Raw genomic sequence first — 15,844 nt, 5'->3', positions numbered from 1 at the left:
TTCCCTTATAATGTGTTTTTTATGTAAAAGAATAATTGCTCTGCCATTTACTGATTGCTGGTGGTATTATGTATTTGTCATTATTTCTTTGTAGAGATATTTGCTGAAGAGAAGTGCAGCCTTTTGAGAAACACAAGCAGTATGTTTGCCCGCTGCCATGATTATGTACCTGTTAGCATGTTTTTTGATGTAAGAGCAAATTCACACTTTATTTATATTTGAAGTTTTGATGAAAAACACAGTAGTTTTATAAAAGTACAGCTTGACCAAAGTTAATGTTATTGTTGGAATCTCCTCAGGCCTGTGTTCACAGAACCTGCCAGTGCACCTCTGGACTAAAGGACTGTCTGTGTGTTGCCCTCAGCAATTACGTTAAAGCCTGCGCCAGTCAGGGAATTAACATCGGTGACTGGAGAGCAGAAACTGGCTGCAGTGAGTACATCGCCGTTAGTACATCGACATAAAGCATTTTAAAACACTTAGAATCTCACCAAAGTTTGAAGGGACATAGCTTAACACTCTTAACTCGTGCTATGTAAGTTTGTCTCACAGACACACATACACACACACACACACACACACACACACATACATATACATTTTCTAAACCGCTTATGCTTCTGGGTCCCAGGGGTAGGGGCGGGGACTGAAGCCAATCCCTGTGGTCATTAAGTGAAAGGCAGGACACACCCTGGACAGGCCGCCATCACAGGGAAATCAGCTTTTAGTATATCATAAAGGATAGAAAACATGTAGAAGATTTTGAAGATGAATAGAAAGTCTTTATCATAAAACCTTTTTTGTTACATAACTGATCACTTTTACATTTCATTTGCTTTCTGTATTGACAGGTTTGAGTCTGTACTTATGACTTTTTCTGTTTTATCACTGTCAACAATGCCATGTCAAGAATGTAAAATATAATATAAAACCTTTTAAATCATATTATAATATCTTTGTTTACAGAAAAATAAAATTATGCTATCAGTTGAAAATTCAGAATTCTGCCTGAGTGCTGAATGAGAAAAAATTCATGTAAAATTACATGGTTTTGTTGCCTATGTAATTTACAGTCATATGCAAAGCTTTGGGTGCCCTTTGCCAAATAACATGTTTTACATGATATTCTAAGTCAAAATAAGTGAACACATCCTCTATGGAGAAAACACTTCTGCACATTTTAATGCACATTTACTGGTTATTTGCTGAATTTAGAATACTTGAGACAAAGAATTGTAGCCTGTGCATAAGTTATGGCACATATTTTTCTTTTACTTTGTCAAGTATGTTCTCTGTAGAGGATGTGCTAACTTATTTTCACTTAGAAAATCAACAAAGCATTATTTAACTGGGGTGTTGAAACTTTTTTACATGACTGTATATTATCATGACCTCAGTTTGCAGTAAGCATGTTGTCCTTCTGTCTTTCAGATATCGTCTGCAACGGCAACCTGAGGTTCAGTTACAACATGCAGGCTTGTAACCAGACGTGTCGCTCTTTAACGGGCCGTGATCCCACTTGTGAAGTTCAGGTTGACCCTGTGGAGGGCTGCGGCTGCATGCCAGGAACACACCTCAACACCCCGCAGGAGTGCAGCCCTAGCACCCTCTGTATGTGCCACTACCAGGGAGGATCCACACGTCCGGGACCTGTGACTATTGACGGGCGAGAATGGTAAAAACCTGGCAGGTTAACATTAACACAGGCGCCAATGCAGAAGTTCTGAAGAAAATAGCTTCATGAGTTTAAAAGGAGGAAATATTTGTATTGATTATTATTTAAATAAAAAAGAAAGATCCTTTCGAGCCTGTAGGCACATTTTCATGTAAAGTATATTAGCATGTACAGTAAACAGTACAAAGGTGGTGTTTAAATAAAATGCATGCAGATGATATTTAATGGCTGCAAATGATGCCGGATGTTTGTCTTACAGCATGTGTGAAAATGGAAATCTCAGCTGTTCTCCTATTTGCGGTAAAGTTTTTCTTTGTTTTTTTTTTGTTTTTGTTTACGTAACCTTACCACCAATGTTATATTTGAGAAGTGTTGGTAGGAAAGTGTAAACTAATATTAAATCTTTGTGTTTTTATACACTTTATATCATTTTATTTGCATATATCCCATTCATGGTTATGCACATAATGTCTTTTGACTTACGTGTATGAACAATAATGTAGTATATATTCATAAACAACATATATATGTTTGGGCTTTCCTGGGCAAAATTACATGTTTTATTGTTTTTTTAAGTGAAAAAATATTTTTTATGAAGTAATTATTCCACAGAGAACACTGTTTATGTTTTTTATTTAGCATATTGTGGGGTGGATACTTGTTGCCTGTGTAAAAGTTATGTCACATTTTATGTTTTATTTTATTCTCACATGTTAAACACAGCAGTTAAATAGAAGCTGTGCACTAAAATTGGCAGACAAATGTCATATTTAAGTTTGTTCCTTGTACAGGTTGTGTTAACTTATTTTCCTGTAGAAAAACAGCAAGACAGCTACATTTTAAATAATGAAAACCATAGAGTAAAAATATTCGGACATTGAAAATTAATAGCATTAGCGCTTTGTTGCAAAGCAATTGCTGTACTGTTGAGGCCAATGTGTTGTTCCTGTCTAGATCTTTTTTTCTTATCTTTTCTAAGCTATGCTGCTGTTTTTTTTTTTTTAGAAATGAACATGTTGCTCTTCTGTCTTGTAGACTGTCCAGGGGGAAAATTATGTGTGCACTGTGCACAAGCAAAAGTAAACACAGCGCAAAAGACATGTGAAAGCCTGAGCAAGCCATTTGTAAGTATTTTTAGAATCCAAAAATAGTATTTTGTCCATATTGAGTATCAGAGACTAGCTGTGTCTATTGATAAATGTACTGCCATGTTTGTCTTTACAGAGTGTTGATGAGAACTGCACCAGTGGCTGCTACTGTCCTGCAGGCCTGTTTGAAGACCATAATGGCACTTGTGTGACTCAGGAGAACTGCACATGTGAATTCAGTGGTAGTGTTTATGCATCTGGGCAGAGCGTGGAGACAAATTGTAAAAAATGGTGAATGAACTTAGATACATACACCTAATCGTTTGTCTTACCGTTCATTGGTATGAACATGGAGTCCTCATGGAGTCCTCAGTGCTGGACTATGGTGACGTTATCTATATATGTCATTTATTTGACAGCATCTGCAGAGGAGGACAGTGGTACTGTGAAGGGGAGCCATGCCCAGGGGTGTGTGAGGTGTTTGGCAATGGACAGTATAATACCTTTGACTCAATGTGGTACCGCTTTGATGGGAATTGTCAGTATACGCTGGTTGAGGTGAGTTGTAAAAATCTTAATGGAGAGCTTTAATAGTTAACACAGAAACGTTTACAGAGAAAAAGGAAACGTTCTGAAATGTGACAAACTTTATTCACAATGTGATGATGTTCAGGAGAAACTAAACTATCATACATGTAAACTACGTTTCTCACAAATATGGTTTTTATTTATATGTACAAATAATGCAAGGACTGTTTTCTGGGTGTGTCTTAGGATGCCACTGGGGATGGCCACAGGCAGTTTGCAGTCAGGGTGGAGAGTGTGCCTTGCTGTGACGAAGCCTTGACCTGTTCTCGTGCAATTTCAGTGGATCTCCAGGTGTCTAAATCTCTCTTGGTGTATCTGAATATTGATGCTGTCATAAAAGTTTCTTTCTTGAAATAGTTAATTTAACAGGAGATGTTAATGAACTTGACTGTACATTAATGGAATTAAATTTTACTCCTAGTAATTTTGGGCCATTTCACAATCTAAGCTCATATTTTCACAAGGTTTACTATGAGATGGTTTACTAATCAGGTGTTTCTTCCTATAAAAAAATTAGCATTGCTTTCTAATGGGCTCATTTATCGGTGCATATCCACTAATTGCATGAAAGTTACAGAGAGGTCGAGTTTGACTGGTTTAAAGTGCAGTTCCACAGATGTTTCAAGACCTCTGCGTAGTAAAATGGTTACAGTGTAAACAAAGTCATTCAGACTGGTCTCAAGTGAAATGTTCTATTATAGAAAAAATGATTGCTCACAGCGGTGGTGATAGGAACTAGAAATCACAGAAAGTTATTATACATGAAATAATAACAAACATGCTACCTGATGTCCATTTTTACAATAACCTTTTGAATACATTTATGGTTGAAAGCTACATGCAAGGCAAAATATTGCCTAAACAAAATTCTTTTTCAGATTTACCACTATTTCCCCATCAATATTTAAATAATGTATTCTCTAAAGTTCCATCAGACCACTCTCACTGACTATGGTTACATTTAAGTGAGTTGATTATGTTGACAATTAGAAAAATTAGTCGAATTCCCTCTTTAATACCTTCTACATTTTCCATTGTAGTGTATGGTGCACTGTTAAAGGTATTAAGGTACTGTGCAGGTACATTTTTCATTCATCAAGGGACAAACAATAAAAATGGTTTTAGGTTCCAATTGTGCACTTTAAATAAGTTTGAAAAGTACATGCTTGTACCTTTTCATAACCTGCTGTTTTAAAACAAAACTAAAATAAAAAGGCTAGAGATGAGACTTGGTGTGTGGAGTCAGCACAACTTAGAAAAATTATTTCAGTGGATTATGGTACAAATATGTTCCCCGACTAAGGGAACTAAGATGTACCATTGAGGGTTCCATCCCAGTGACAAGAGGTGTACTACCTCAGTGACGCTTTTGTACCTATTTTCTGAGAGTGTATACTGTGATAAATGATCTGCATGTTATAATTATGCTTGAATTTGAGTGAGTGAATCTTGATTAATAGGATGTGGTGACTCTGATCCTGCGTGATATGAATGTGACACAAACACTGAAGGCTGGGTGGCAACTCCAGGCGCAGCCCCTATACTCTATCCATACTGTGGGCCTCCACATCATCATCTCAGTGCCAGATCTGGGGCTCACTGTGATCTGGGACAAAAACACCAGAGTCAAAATCAAGTTGCAGGCCAGATGGAAGGTAAGCAGCTCCACCTCTGCTGTTGTTTCTGAAGTGACCTGATGTACAGCAGCTGACAGTGGTAATGCAGTTTGCATTGACTTTGATCATTTAAGCCAGATGAACTATCAACAGATTCCTTATACATTACCAGTCAAAAAATATCACATGCTGGGTTGAATGTAATTGTAAAGGCAGCTTGATCTAAAGTCTCAGCACTCAACATGTGGTTGTAGTTTTGAACAGAGTGGTCAGAACATGTGGAACTTCTTAAAATATGTTGGACAAGCTTCTGAAGTAGATACTTACTATAAAACTATTATTATATATTATTATTATTATAATACTATTATTATAAAATAAAGAGAATACCACAACTAATGAAAAGTCCTCCATGAGTAGGTATTACCAAATGTTTTACTGACATGTTTTAGACACATTTACATGCAGATGTCAGGACACAGCTTGGCCAAATTACGTTATGTTACGTTATGTTATTTAGATTTTTAAAATAAAAATACATAAACACAACCTCTGCAGCAAATATTTTATTTATTTATTTTTTTGCATATGGTAATGTAGTTACTTTATATTTGGAAAAAAACCCTTTCTATAATGTTCAAGTCAGGGACCAGTCCAAAAGCTTCAAACTGTTTTATTTTAAAGTAGTTCATGGTGGATTTTGAGGTATGTTTTGGATCACTGTCATGTTGTAGGCACAAGTCTCTTAACTGGCTGTGTCACATTTGCTTTCAGAATTTGTGAATATTTAGTGGAAATCCTTTTCATATATATATATATATATATATATATATACTTAGCAGTGCTTCTTGTGCAACTGGCAATTCCAAAGCATAATACAGCTACTCCAAGCTTAACAATTGTTAACAGCAGGGTGTTCTTTTCAATACTGTGCCTTATCATTTGCAGAAATATGTTATTTTTAAAAGTTTGGTTGTGAGGTTGTGTTTCTTCTTTCAGCTTCAAAAATCAATAAAATGTGTAATTTGGCTTCAGATGCCCAAACTTTGTTTACCATGGGTATTTACTCCTATGTTTAATTCTTTATTCCTTTCTTAAACATGTTCAACTGTTGTAAATGTTTTCATTTTAATTCAGTCCTAAAGGATTTCTCATCATGTCTGTGTTGAATTTCCTTGACCTTTTTCTATGTTTCCTTTGCATATGGACTGATAGGGTAAAGTGCGGGGTCTGTGTGGCAACTTTGATGGAAAAGTGATGAACGACTTGCTGACCAGTAGCTCCTCTGTGGTGTTCAGCACATTGGAGTTTGGGAACAGCTGGAAGACGGCTGTCCCACCCTGTTCAGATGTGACCCAGGAAGTATTTCCCTGTGAACGTCATTCGTACTGTGAAGCCTGGGCTCAGCGCCGCTGCATGATCCTGCAAAGTGACACATTCAGAGACTGCCACTTAAAGGTCCTTATCCAGCATGTCGTGTAACAAACTTTGGGGAAGAGATGGAGGAAATGATCTTTGCTCATTTGAGTGGATATAGAGCTCAATGGCTTTACCTTTAATATGAAATAAGACATTGATGTGATTCATATGTTTTAATTTCATAAGAAATATGTCATCAAAAATAACTATACTGCTATAAAGTATTCACTACAGTTTAGTGTTGATGTGTCTGAGTAAAATAGTTTGGCATCTTGTAAGCATATAGTTTCGATTGTTTTTAAAATGATCAGTAGAACTAGGTGATTGTGTGGAGATGATGAAGAGAAGGGAACAGCAGTACTTTATTAGATGATTCGATATTTTTTTTCCTGTAATTTGCAGGTTGATCCAACACATTACTACCAGGCCTGTATTCTAGAGTCATGCTCATGTGAGTTTGAGGGGAGGTTCCTGGGATTCTGCACAGCTGTAGCAGCATACGCTGAAGCCTGCACAGCACAGAATGTCTGTATCAAGTGGAGGACACCAGACTTGTGCCGTATGTGCCTTTAGACCATGACATCATGTAGTATTTTCATTCCATATTTTTTAATGTCACATGCTGTATGTAAGAAATGGAACTGTCTTGTAATATGTTTTATGAAAACGTTGCACTAATACTTTGTTTTATATTTGTGGCAAGCTTTACCCTCCTTCACACCTAGCTCAAACTATAACACACCATGCTCTAAACTGAGATGCATTTCATGAGTTTAGTTAACTTGAATTTAACAATGACTTTTACTGTAACAAACACTTTTGAGTAGAGAAATATTTTCTACTTCATAGAGACCAGAAAGCTGACAGTCACCACTTGTTCACTTCTATTATAGCAGTGTAATGTAAACAACAAAGACATGGGAAATGCAAACTTAATCTTAGCATGATGATGACATGTTATAACAGATACCTGATGAAAAAATTTGATAATATAAGAGTTTGTTAAAATAAACTGGGAAGCCCCATATCCAGTGTTAAAGTATTTATATTATTTTAGGCAAGGTGCAAAATACAAGGGATCCTGGGAGGATCCCAATAAACCTCTTGGACCCCCTGATTGTCTCAAAATCAAAATTCTGGGGTATCCCTGAAAATAAACTGTCCATTAGGGGAAAATAGACACTCAAATACAAATTCCCCATGAATGGCGAATTCTAATATTAATATTAATATGATCATTCTTAAATGATGCAGCACTGATTTGTCTCTGGTTGACATTGTAGCATACATGTGGTTTACTCAGTTGGTCCTTCATAGCCTAGCAACTGTAGCTATGGGTGGGATACCTCTAAAAACTTGTAAATCTGAAAACTTGCCCAATTTCTTTGGACAGAGAGAATTTTTACTCATTTTTTATGAATGAAGACAAAAGGGGAGATGTGTAAGATCCCAATTTAATATAAGAAAACTACATTACCAAAGATACGAGCATTTCTAAGAGAATAATGGTTGAACCAAAAGTTATGTCGCTATTAAAGCTAGCATCTGTGCCGCTAGTCAAATTAACAGCTTGTCATCGCTGGAGTAGCCAGCCAGCATGAGGCCCACTGAATACTATATCGCACACTGATTTTAGGCTCTGTTCATGTGTGCATGCACCATCATTCAGTTTAAGGTGACAGGAACACCTAACCTGAAGTTAAATAAGCAGTACAAAAGCATTTGAGCCTTTTTTTTGCCTTGGTCTTGCTCTAATAATGAACAACTGAAAGACATTCAAATCAAATGATCTTCATGATAAAGGCTTGTTCTGCTCGCTTAGTTTGTGGTGCACATATTTCATTTAGAATGTGCACATGCAGGCTGTTTTAGAACACAGGTGTTAACATTAATGACAGATTTGACAAAAGTAAATCATCAAGTTATAGAGATCAGATCTAAGCTGTGAAACTTAAATTGCCTATAACCATGAATTTCTGCCCTTATTTTGAAGAGTTTAAGAAATGTTACAGATGTGAATTGATAATCATATTGACAGCAGACATAGCCGACAATGTCTGTCATATCAGGCTCATTATCTTAAATCAGTGCCTTTTATGTCACTACAAGAAACTTTGATATCATTGTGGGAAACTGTTTAAAAAATCTAATTTCAAATTGCTTGTTATAAATTATTTAGGGCTTTAACCACATATTGATAATTATTGATAAGAGCATTAAAATCAATCAGAGATCTGAAACTCCAGTTCTGTTTTACTCATTTACACACACACACACACACACACACACACACACACACACACACACACACACACACACACAGAGCAGCGAGTTGCCCCGTGGCATGCTACTGCACAGAGACACGATCAGAAGCAGAATTTTTCATTCTTAGGTATAGTTTGATGTTTAGTCATCATTTGTTTTATCCAGACGCTTTGTCCAGAGCCCTCAACCATATGGCCTTATTGCAATTTCAATGAGATGTGTCAGTTGTATTTATTACTGTTTTACTAAATTACTAAACCTAGTGGTGATTTCCCAAAAGTACTACAAAGTAATAATAAACTCCCTTCCTGGTATATGGAGAAATCTACCCCCTCACTGTGTTTGCTTAGTCATGCGATTAACATTAATTGTGTACGTTCTTTTTTTTCACAGCGGTGTATTGTGACTATTATAATGAAGAGAGCAAGTACGGTTGGCATTATGAGCCATGTGGTCAGATCGAGACTTGTGGGAAAAAGCACCGCCTTACTGGAAGGCTTGAAGGTTTTCATTCTTCCCTTTGTGTCTTTTGAATCCATTCTATATTCACGCCTGACTGTAGTTTTGCTATTTTCAGTGTTTCATAAACTGATGATGACTGTGATTTCTCTTGTGTAAATAGATAGTATTTAAATGTGTATGTTTATTAATGTTTTGCATTTTTCATGATAGAGAAAAGATTTTAATATTTAAGTTTATGCTCTTTTTGGCTAAGGTTGTTACCCAAAGTGCTCTGCAGAGATGCCATATTTTGATGAGAACACAAGAAAGTGCTCCACTTTGGACAACTGCACATGTGTTTTCAACAACACAGTAATTAGACCTGGTGATAAAGTGACTACATACAAGGAATGCTGGTTAGTTGGTATTTTATTTCCAATGCTGGGTAAAATGTAAGGTGCTAGTTGTATTTAAAAGTCTTTAATATATAACAGCTTATTGAACGGTTTATGTTCTTGCCATAGTGAATGCATCGGTGGACAAATAATTTGTGGTGAGAACTTTTTTTAATGTCTGCTTTTAAATAGTTATAATATCTAAATACCGTCTTTATATATATGTAACTAATTTTACATTTTAAAATATCCATTTTAAAAGATTCATTTTGATTGCAGGAGACTGTGAAACACCTACCCCTGCAAAGAAGATAATAATTTACACTACAGGAACTACAACCACAACAACTACAGAAATATCAAGCACAACTGGAAAAACTAAACCTGCAACTTCACTAATTACAGCTACGTCAAGGACAACAGTGATTAAAAGAACCACAGAAACACCAGGTATGACTAAACAAACTGAAACAACAAATAAACAAGAGACAACACTGACCACAACATCAACAACAGAAAAAATAGCTACAACTGAACGAATTGTACCTACAACTGTACAAACTACAACTATACCAGAGACAACAGTCACCATAACAACGTCCGTAATACCTGGTACAACTGGAAGAACTGAAACTACAACTACGCTAGAGACAACAGTGGCCACAACACCAATGACAGAAACACCAGGTACAACTGAAAAAACTGAACCTATAACTCCACAAACTACAAGTATACCAGAGACAACAGTTACCACAACATCATCTGAAATACCAGGTACAACTGAAGGAACTGAAACTACAACTTCACAAACTACAACTATACCAGAGACACCAGAGACAACAGTTACCACAACAACATCTGAAATACCAAGTACAACTGAAGAAACTGAAACTACAACTTCACAAACTACAACTATACCAGAGACAACAGTCACCACAACAACATCTGAAATACCAGGTACAACTGAAGGAACTGAAACTACAACTTCACAAACTACAACTATACCAGAGACAACAGTCACCACAACAACATCTGAAATACCAGGTACAACTGAAGTAACTGAAACTACAACTTCACAAACTACAACTATACCAGAGACACCAGAGACAACAGTTACCACAACAACATCTGAAATACCAGGTACAACTGAAGTAACTGAAACTACAACTTCACAAACTACAACTATACCAGAGACAACAGTCACCACAACAACATCTGAAATACCAGGTACAACTGAAGTAACTGAAACTACAACTTCACAAACTACAACTATACCAGAGACACCAGAGACAACAGTTACCACAACAACATCTGAAATACCAGGTACAACTGAAGTAACTGAAACTACAACTTCACAAACTACAACTATACCAGAGACAACAGTCACCACAACAACATCTGAAATACCAGGTACAACTGAAGGAACTGAAACTACAACTTCACAAACTACAACTGTACCAGAGACACCAGAAACAACAGTTACCACAACAACGTCTGAAATACCAGGTACAACTGAAGTAACTGAAACTACAACTTCACAAACTACAACTATACCAGAGACACCAGAGACAACAGTCACCACAACAACATCTGAAATACCAGGTACAACTGAAGTAACTGAAACTACAACTTCACAAACTACAACTATACCAGAGACAACAGTCACCACAACAACATCTGAAATACCAGGTACAACTGAAGGAACTGAAACTACAACTTCACAAACTACAACTGTACCAGAGACACCAGAAACAACAGTTACCACAACAACATCTGAAATACCAGGTACAACTGAAGGAACTGAAACTACAACTTCACAAACTACAACTGTACCAGAGACACCAGAAACAACAGTTACCACAACAACATCTGAAATACCAAGTACAACTGAAGAAACTGAAACTACAACTTCACAAACTACAACTATACCAGAGACAACAGTCACCACAACAACATCTGAAATACCAGGTACAACTGAAGGAACTGAAACTACAACTTCACAAACTACAACTATACCAGAGACAACAGTCACCACAACAACATCGGAAATACCAGGTACAACTGAAGGAACTAAAACTACAACTTCACAAACTACAACTATACCAGAGACAACAGTCACCACAACAACATCTGAAATACCAGGTACAACTGAAGGAACTGAAATTACAACTTCACAAACTACAACTATACCAGAGACAACAGTCACCACAACAACATCTGAAAGACAAAGTACAACTGAAGTAACTGAAACTACAACTTCACAAACTACAACTATACCAGAGACACCAGAGACAACAGTCACCATAATAACCTCCAAAGTACCTGGAACAACTATACCAAAGACAATGGTGACCACAACACCAATGACAGAAACACCAGGTACAACTAAAGGAACTGAATCTACGCCTCTAGTACTTACACTTCCACCTGTAAGCACCAAGTCACCATATACATCAGGTCAGCAGTCTGTGGTGACAACTCTTCCAGTCACATCAACACAATACACAACTGTAGGTATGTATTTTGTCAGCCATCTCCACAAGTCAGCCTTTTCAAGTTTTGTAACGTCTCTCACAAACAATGAAAACTTCAGTCTGAAAACACTTTTTGTATTCTGAACAGTCTCTCTGTAATGTGAAGGGTTTTGCAGGGACCCCTTGAGAAACCAAAGCTGGCCCAGTGGTGCTGAGTGGAAAGAGGATTGCTTCTATAAGACCTGCAGAAATGGCACTATTGAGATGAGACCTGTCACATGTCCAGCTCTGGTCCCGCCAGTGTGCCGTGAAGACTTGATGCAGGTGGTGAAAAATGAGGAGGGCTGCTGTGAAATTTGGCAGTGCGACTGTAAGTGTGGTGACAGCGCATCTCTTCCAGTGTCATTTGAGTGACTTGCTGCACGCAGCTGGTATGGTGCAGAAGCATTATGGTTACTGCTCACTGTGTGCAAGTTAAAGACCGTGCTTCATTTATTTAATTTCCAATGAAGGTGACCATTAAGTATTGAATAAGTTATTTATTTTTCAGTGTCAGGAAAAACACTAAAAACTAATTTAACTAAAACTTATACAAAAGTGTCAACATCTAAATATGTAACAAATTATTTTTGAGTATTTAGCATGTCCATCCATTATTACAGCTTCCATTCTTTTCAGGAGAATTTGTAATTATTTTTTGTATAAATCTGCAGTGATATTTTCCACATCTACAATTTTCAATCTTAGAAGCTGCATTTTATGCTTTTCTAAATCCAAGTAATCCCAAAAGTATTCAGTGATACTGTGATCTGCTCTCTGGGGTGGTCAATCCATTCTGAGAACACTAGCCTCTTCTTTGTTTGACTTCAAAATTTCTATTTCTTTGTCTATTTCCTTTTCTCATTAAGGGCTTCTTGACACACATCCTATCAGACACATAATGTTGAGTTGTCTTCTCACAGTAGAAGGATGGACAAAAACAGTTTTAGTGGTCTGCCAGGTCCTGCATGGTTGTTAAGAGTCCCAGTTTCTTTGTGTCTTTTAATAATTTTTTGGAAACCAGTGTTTTTTCACTTATTTTGCCTTTGACTTTCCCCTTCCTTACACAAGTTGATTATCTAATATCTGATCTCGCCAGGAATACCTCATGAAAAATCGATAACTTGTGCTTAATGGCAGTTTTGAATGTGAATTGAATAAATGAAGGGTGTTCCTTGAGATTTGCACAGCACTGTAACCATGCTATCATGGGGAAAAGGTCTGGTTATGGCAGCAACATGCTCACTGCAGTTGTCGTGCTACTGTCATGGTCAGGAATTAATTAGGACTTCTTTTTTTAATGCATATTTTTGTGCAGCCATAGTGTAGTGTGAAGTTGATGCAAAAATAATACAGTACTACTTCTCTACACTATGAGAAATACTGATTTGAAGTAGGTTCCACATTTCTGTCTGACCACCGGCAAAACAGAGCTTGGTAATGCCCACTGATGTGAGAGCAACGTGACAATGGCATCTAAATGTGCTGCTGCTGTGATTGCACCGCCAAATTACAGTAATTGAGAAGAAAACAGCAGAACTCGCATATTCATTGCATTTGAGTCTGACAATGATGTAGCATTGTTGATGACAGAAAACAGTGTTATAGATCATTTCGTAGTGAAAGAAGGTAACTCATCAAAGCAATTGAAGTAGCTCAGACAAGTCACTTTGAATTCGATCTGATTAACAGTGTTGTAAAAGTGTTCTTGTCTTTTTCTATTTCAGTTTACAGTTACTTATTTGTATTTTGTTTGAAGAGACAGTCATGATGTTAGTTACATTACTATACTACTATTACTATTATATCTAAGTCATATGTGAGCGATAGCAAGTAATGTTCTATTTCCCCATGTCGCTATATGTTGATTTCTGCTTGCAGTGTATATAGAGGGGTGCTTGCTCATTGAGCTGACTACAGACAGAATCAGTCAGCTGTTTTTCAATCCCAGGACCTCATGCTATGGATAATTTTGTGTTTTCCCTACATCACTGATCCAGCCATGAAGAGCAATTACAGTGCAGAGTTGAATAAGGTGTAGAAGAGGGAAAACATAAAAATTTGCATAGTGTGGCTTACACAAGACTGGCATTAGGAACCACTGGCATAATAATAATAATAATAATAATAATAATAATAATAATAATAATAATAATTTGTATAAAGGATGTTACTGTTTATTTCTGTCATGTACCTGAAGACTACATACATTTTATCTGCTTTAATTATGCTTACTGTGACGAGGAGCATGTGCTGAGATAAACAAGTTTTATTTTGGGCAAATCCAGGGTCATGGACGAAACTGTCCAAGTTCAAATAGCCAACACGGAGAGAATGAGGGTCAGACATAACGAAATAAACACAGGATCCAAATACCACACTTCAAACAGAACAAGCAAAACATCCAACACAAACAGCACATACAGACAGCACGTCAAACAAGCATACAAAGACCAACGAAAACAAGGGGCACACACAGGGCTTAAATAGGACACGGATGACAAGGGACAGGTGGAAAACAGGTGGAAACAATCAGGGGCGGAGTAACGAAACAAGGGGGCTGGACTGAGACTCAAAACAAAGAAAGCACGTGGACTAGACCAAAACACAACACACGCACATGGACAGGACTGGGAGGGGCCAATCGGGACACTTACATACTTTTTAGCACAGAAATGTGATTTCTGATTTTGTTATTTAAATCCTTTTGCTAATGAATCTGGTATTAAGACTTGTCTAATATTACTGTTAGATGCATCGATACCAAAAGTTGATACTGTGACATTTCTGCTAGATGTATCTGCTCATAAGACTCAACCATTACATTCTGCCATTGCTATGATAAGTGTTTCCTCAATATTTCCTTCAGGTCAGTGTGAGCTCTATGGAGACCCGCACTACATTTCCTTCTCAGGAACTACATTTGACTTTCTGGAAAACTGCACTTATACATTGATGAAGGAGAAGATTCCTCGGCACCACCTTAGCATTGCAGTGGATAATTACTACAGCACGTCTTTGCTGTTCGGCTCATCAGTCAAGGGTGTCGTTCTGAAGTACCAGAATGACACAGTCACGCTCCAGTTTAATACTGATAATTACACAGTGGAGGTGGGTATACTTCTTAAGTTATTATTATTTGATCTTTTATTCAACCTCCCTGTGGCACTCAGCTACATACTAAATGAATATTCCCTTTAATGTAACCCAATCTTAAATGCAGATGATGATGATAGTGATTATGAAGTCAATATAAATACAAGTGTCCAAGAGTAATGGTACAGTTGTAAGCACAGAAATAAAAAAAAGTATGAAGTTAGCAAAATTTGAACTAAAAGCATAGTATTTATTGGTAAACCAGATAAAAGATTTGTACATTTTTTTGTGTGGTATCAACTTAGTTCTTCAGTTCCCAGTGCACATTAACATGTTTAGTAAAGCAGAATGATGATTAGACTTTGAGATACATTGTCTAAGTGGTCTGAATGTTCATTTACAGAAATATCTACAGCTTTTTAAAAATTAACAAGTGAATATGTTTTTAACAAGATAAATACTATTAGTAGACTGACAGAATCTTAGTCAACTAGGAGTGCTACAGTTAGACAACTAGCCAGCCCAGAAGCACAGCCCAAGCTTAAATGAATAAAGCATTTACTTTTTTGATTAATAAGGGTTCCTAGTTTACATATTTGTTATTCATCCTCCTTTAAAAAAAGTCATTTTGTTGTTAATAAGGTGATCAATCATTAAAATGGATTTTCTTCCAAAAATGTACAAAAAATGGGCTTATTAGGAATGCATGGGGGCTTAAATAGTACAAATGGCCAGTTTAAGCTCAGTC

At 36.8% G+C, this 15,844-nt stretch overlaps 1 protein-coding gene across 1 annotated transcript in view; it reads left to right on the top strand.

Moving 5' to 3' along the window:
- The window catches only part of LOC108427067 (mucin-2-like), a 53,995-nt gene that overhangs the window by 23,179 nt on the left and 14,972 nt on the right, over positions 1-15,844 (top strand). The window contains exons 16-33 of the mRNA XM_037541532.1: positions 95-189; positions 300-432; positions 1,432-1,675; positions 1,935-1,975; positions 2,711-2,799; positions 2,900-3,054; positions 3,183-3,321; positions 3,538-3,642; positions 4,812-5,006; positions 6,183-6,425; positions 6,789-6,945; positions 9,045-9,155; positions 9,367-9,508; positions 9,617-9,645; positions 9,767-11,361; positions 11,449-12,001; positions 12,128-12,331; positions 14,870-15,111. Coding sequence (XP_037397429.1) covers positions 95-189; positions 300-432; positions 1,432-1,675; positions 1,935-1,975; positions 2,711-2,799; positions 2,900-3,054; positions 3,183-3,321; positions 3,538-3,642; positions 4,812-5,006; positions 6,183-6,425; positions 6,789-6,945; positions 9,045-9,155; positions 9,367-9,508; positions 9,617-9,645; positions 9,767-11,361; positions 11,449-12,001; positions 12,128-12,331; positions 14,870-15,111 — 4,472 coding nt within the window. The remainder of the gene's footprint in view (positions 1-94; positions 190-299; positions 433-1,431; positions 1,676-1,934; positions 1,976-2,710; positions 2,800-2,899; positions 3,055-3,182; positions 3,322-3,537; positions 3,643-4,811; positions 5,007-6,182; positions 6,426-6,788; positions 6,946-9,044; positions 9,156-9,366; positions 9,509-9,616; positions 9,646-9,766; positions 11,362-11,448; positions 12,002-12,127; positions 12,332-14,869; positions 15,112-15,844) is intronic.

Source organism: Pygocentrus nattereri, chromosome 1 (genome assembly GCF_015220715.1).
Source record: "Pygocentrus nattereri isolate fPygNat1 chromosome 1, fPygNat1.pri, whole genome shotgun sequence".
NCBI classification, from domain to species: Eukaryota; Metazoa; Chordata; class Actinopteri; order Characiformes; family Serrasalmidae; genus Pygocentrus; species Pygocentrus nattereri.
The sequence above is the reverse complement of the archived record's forward strand: the minus strand, read 5'-3'. Positions and strand labels throughout refer to the sequence as shown.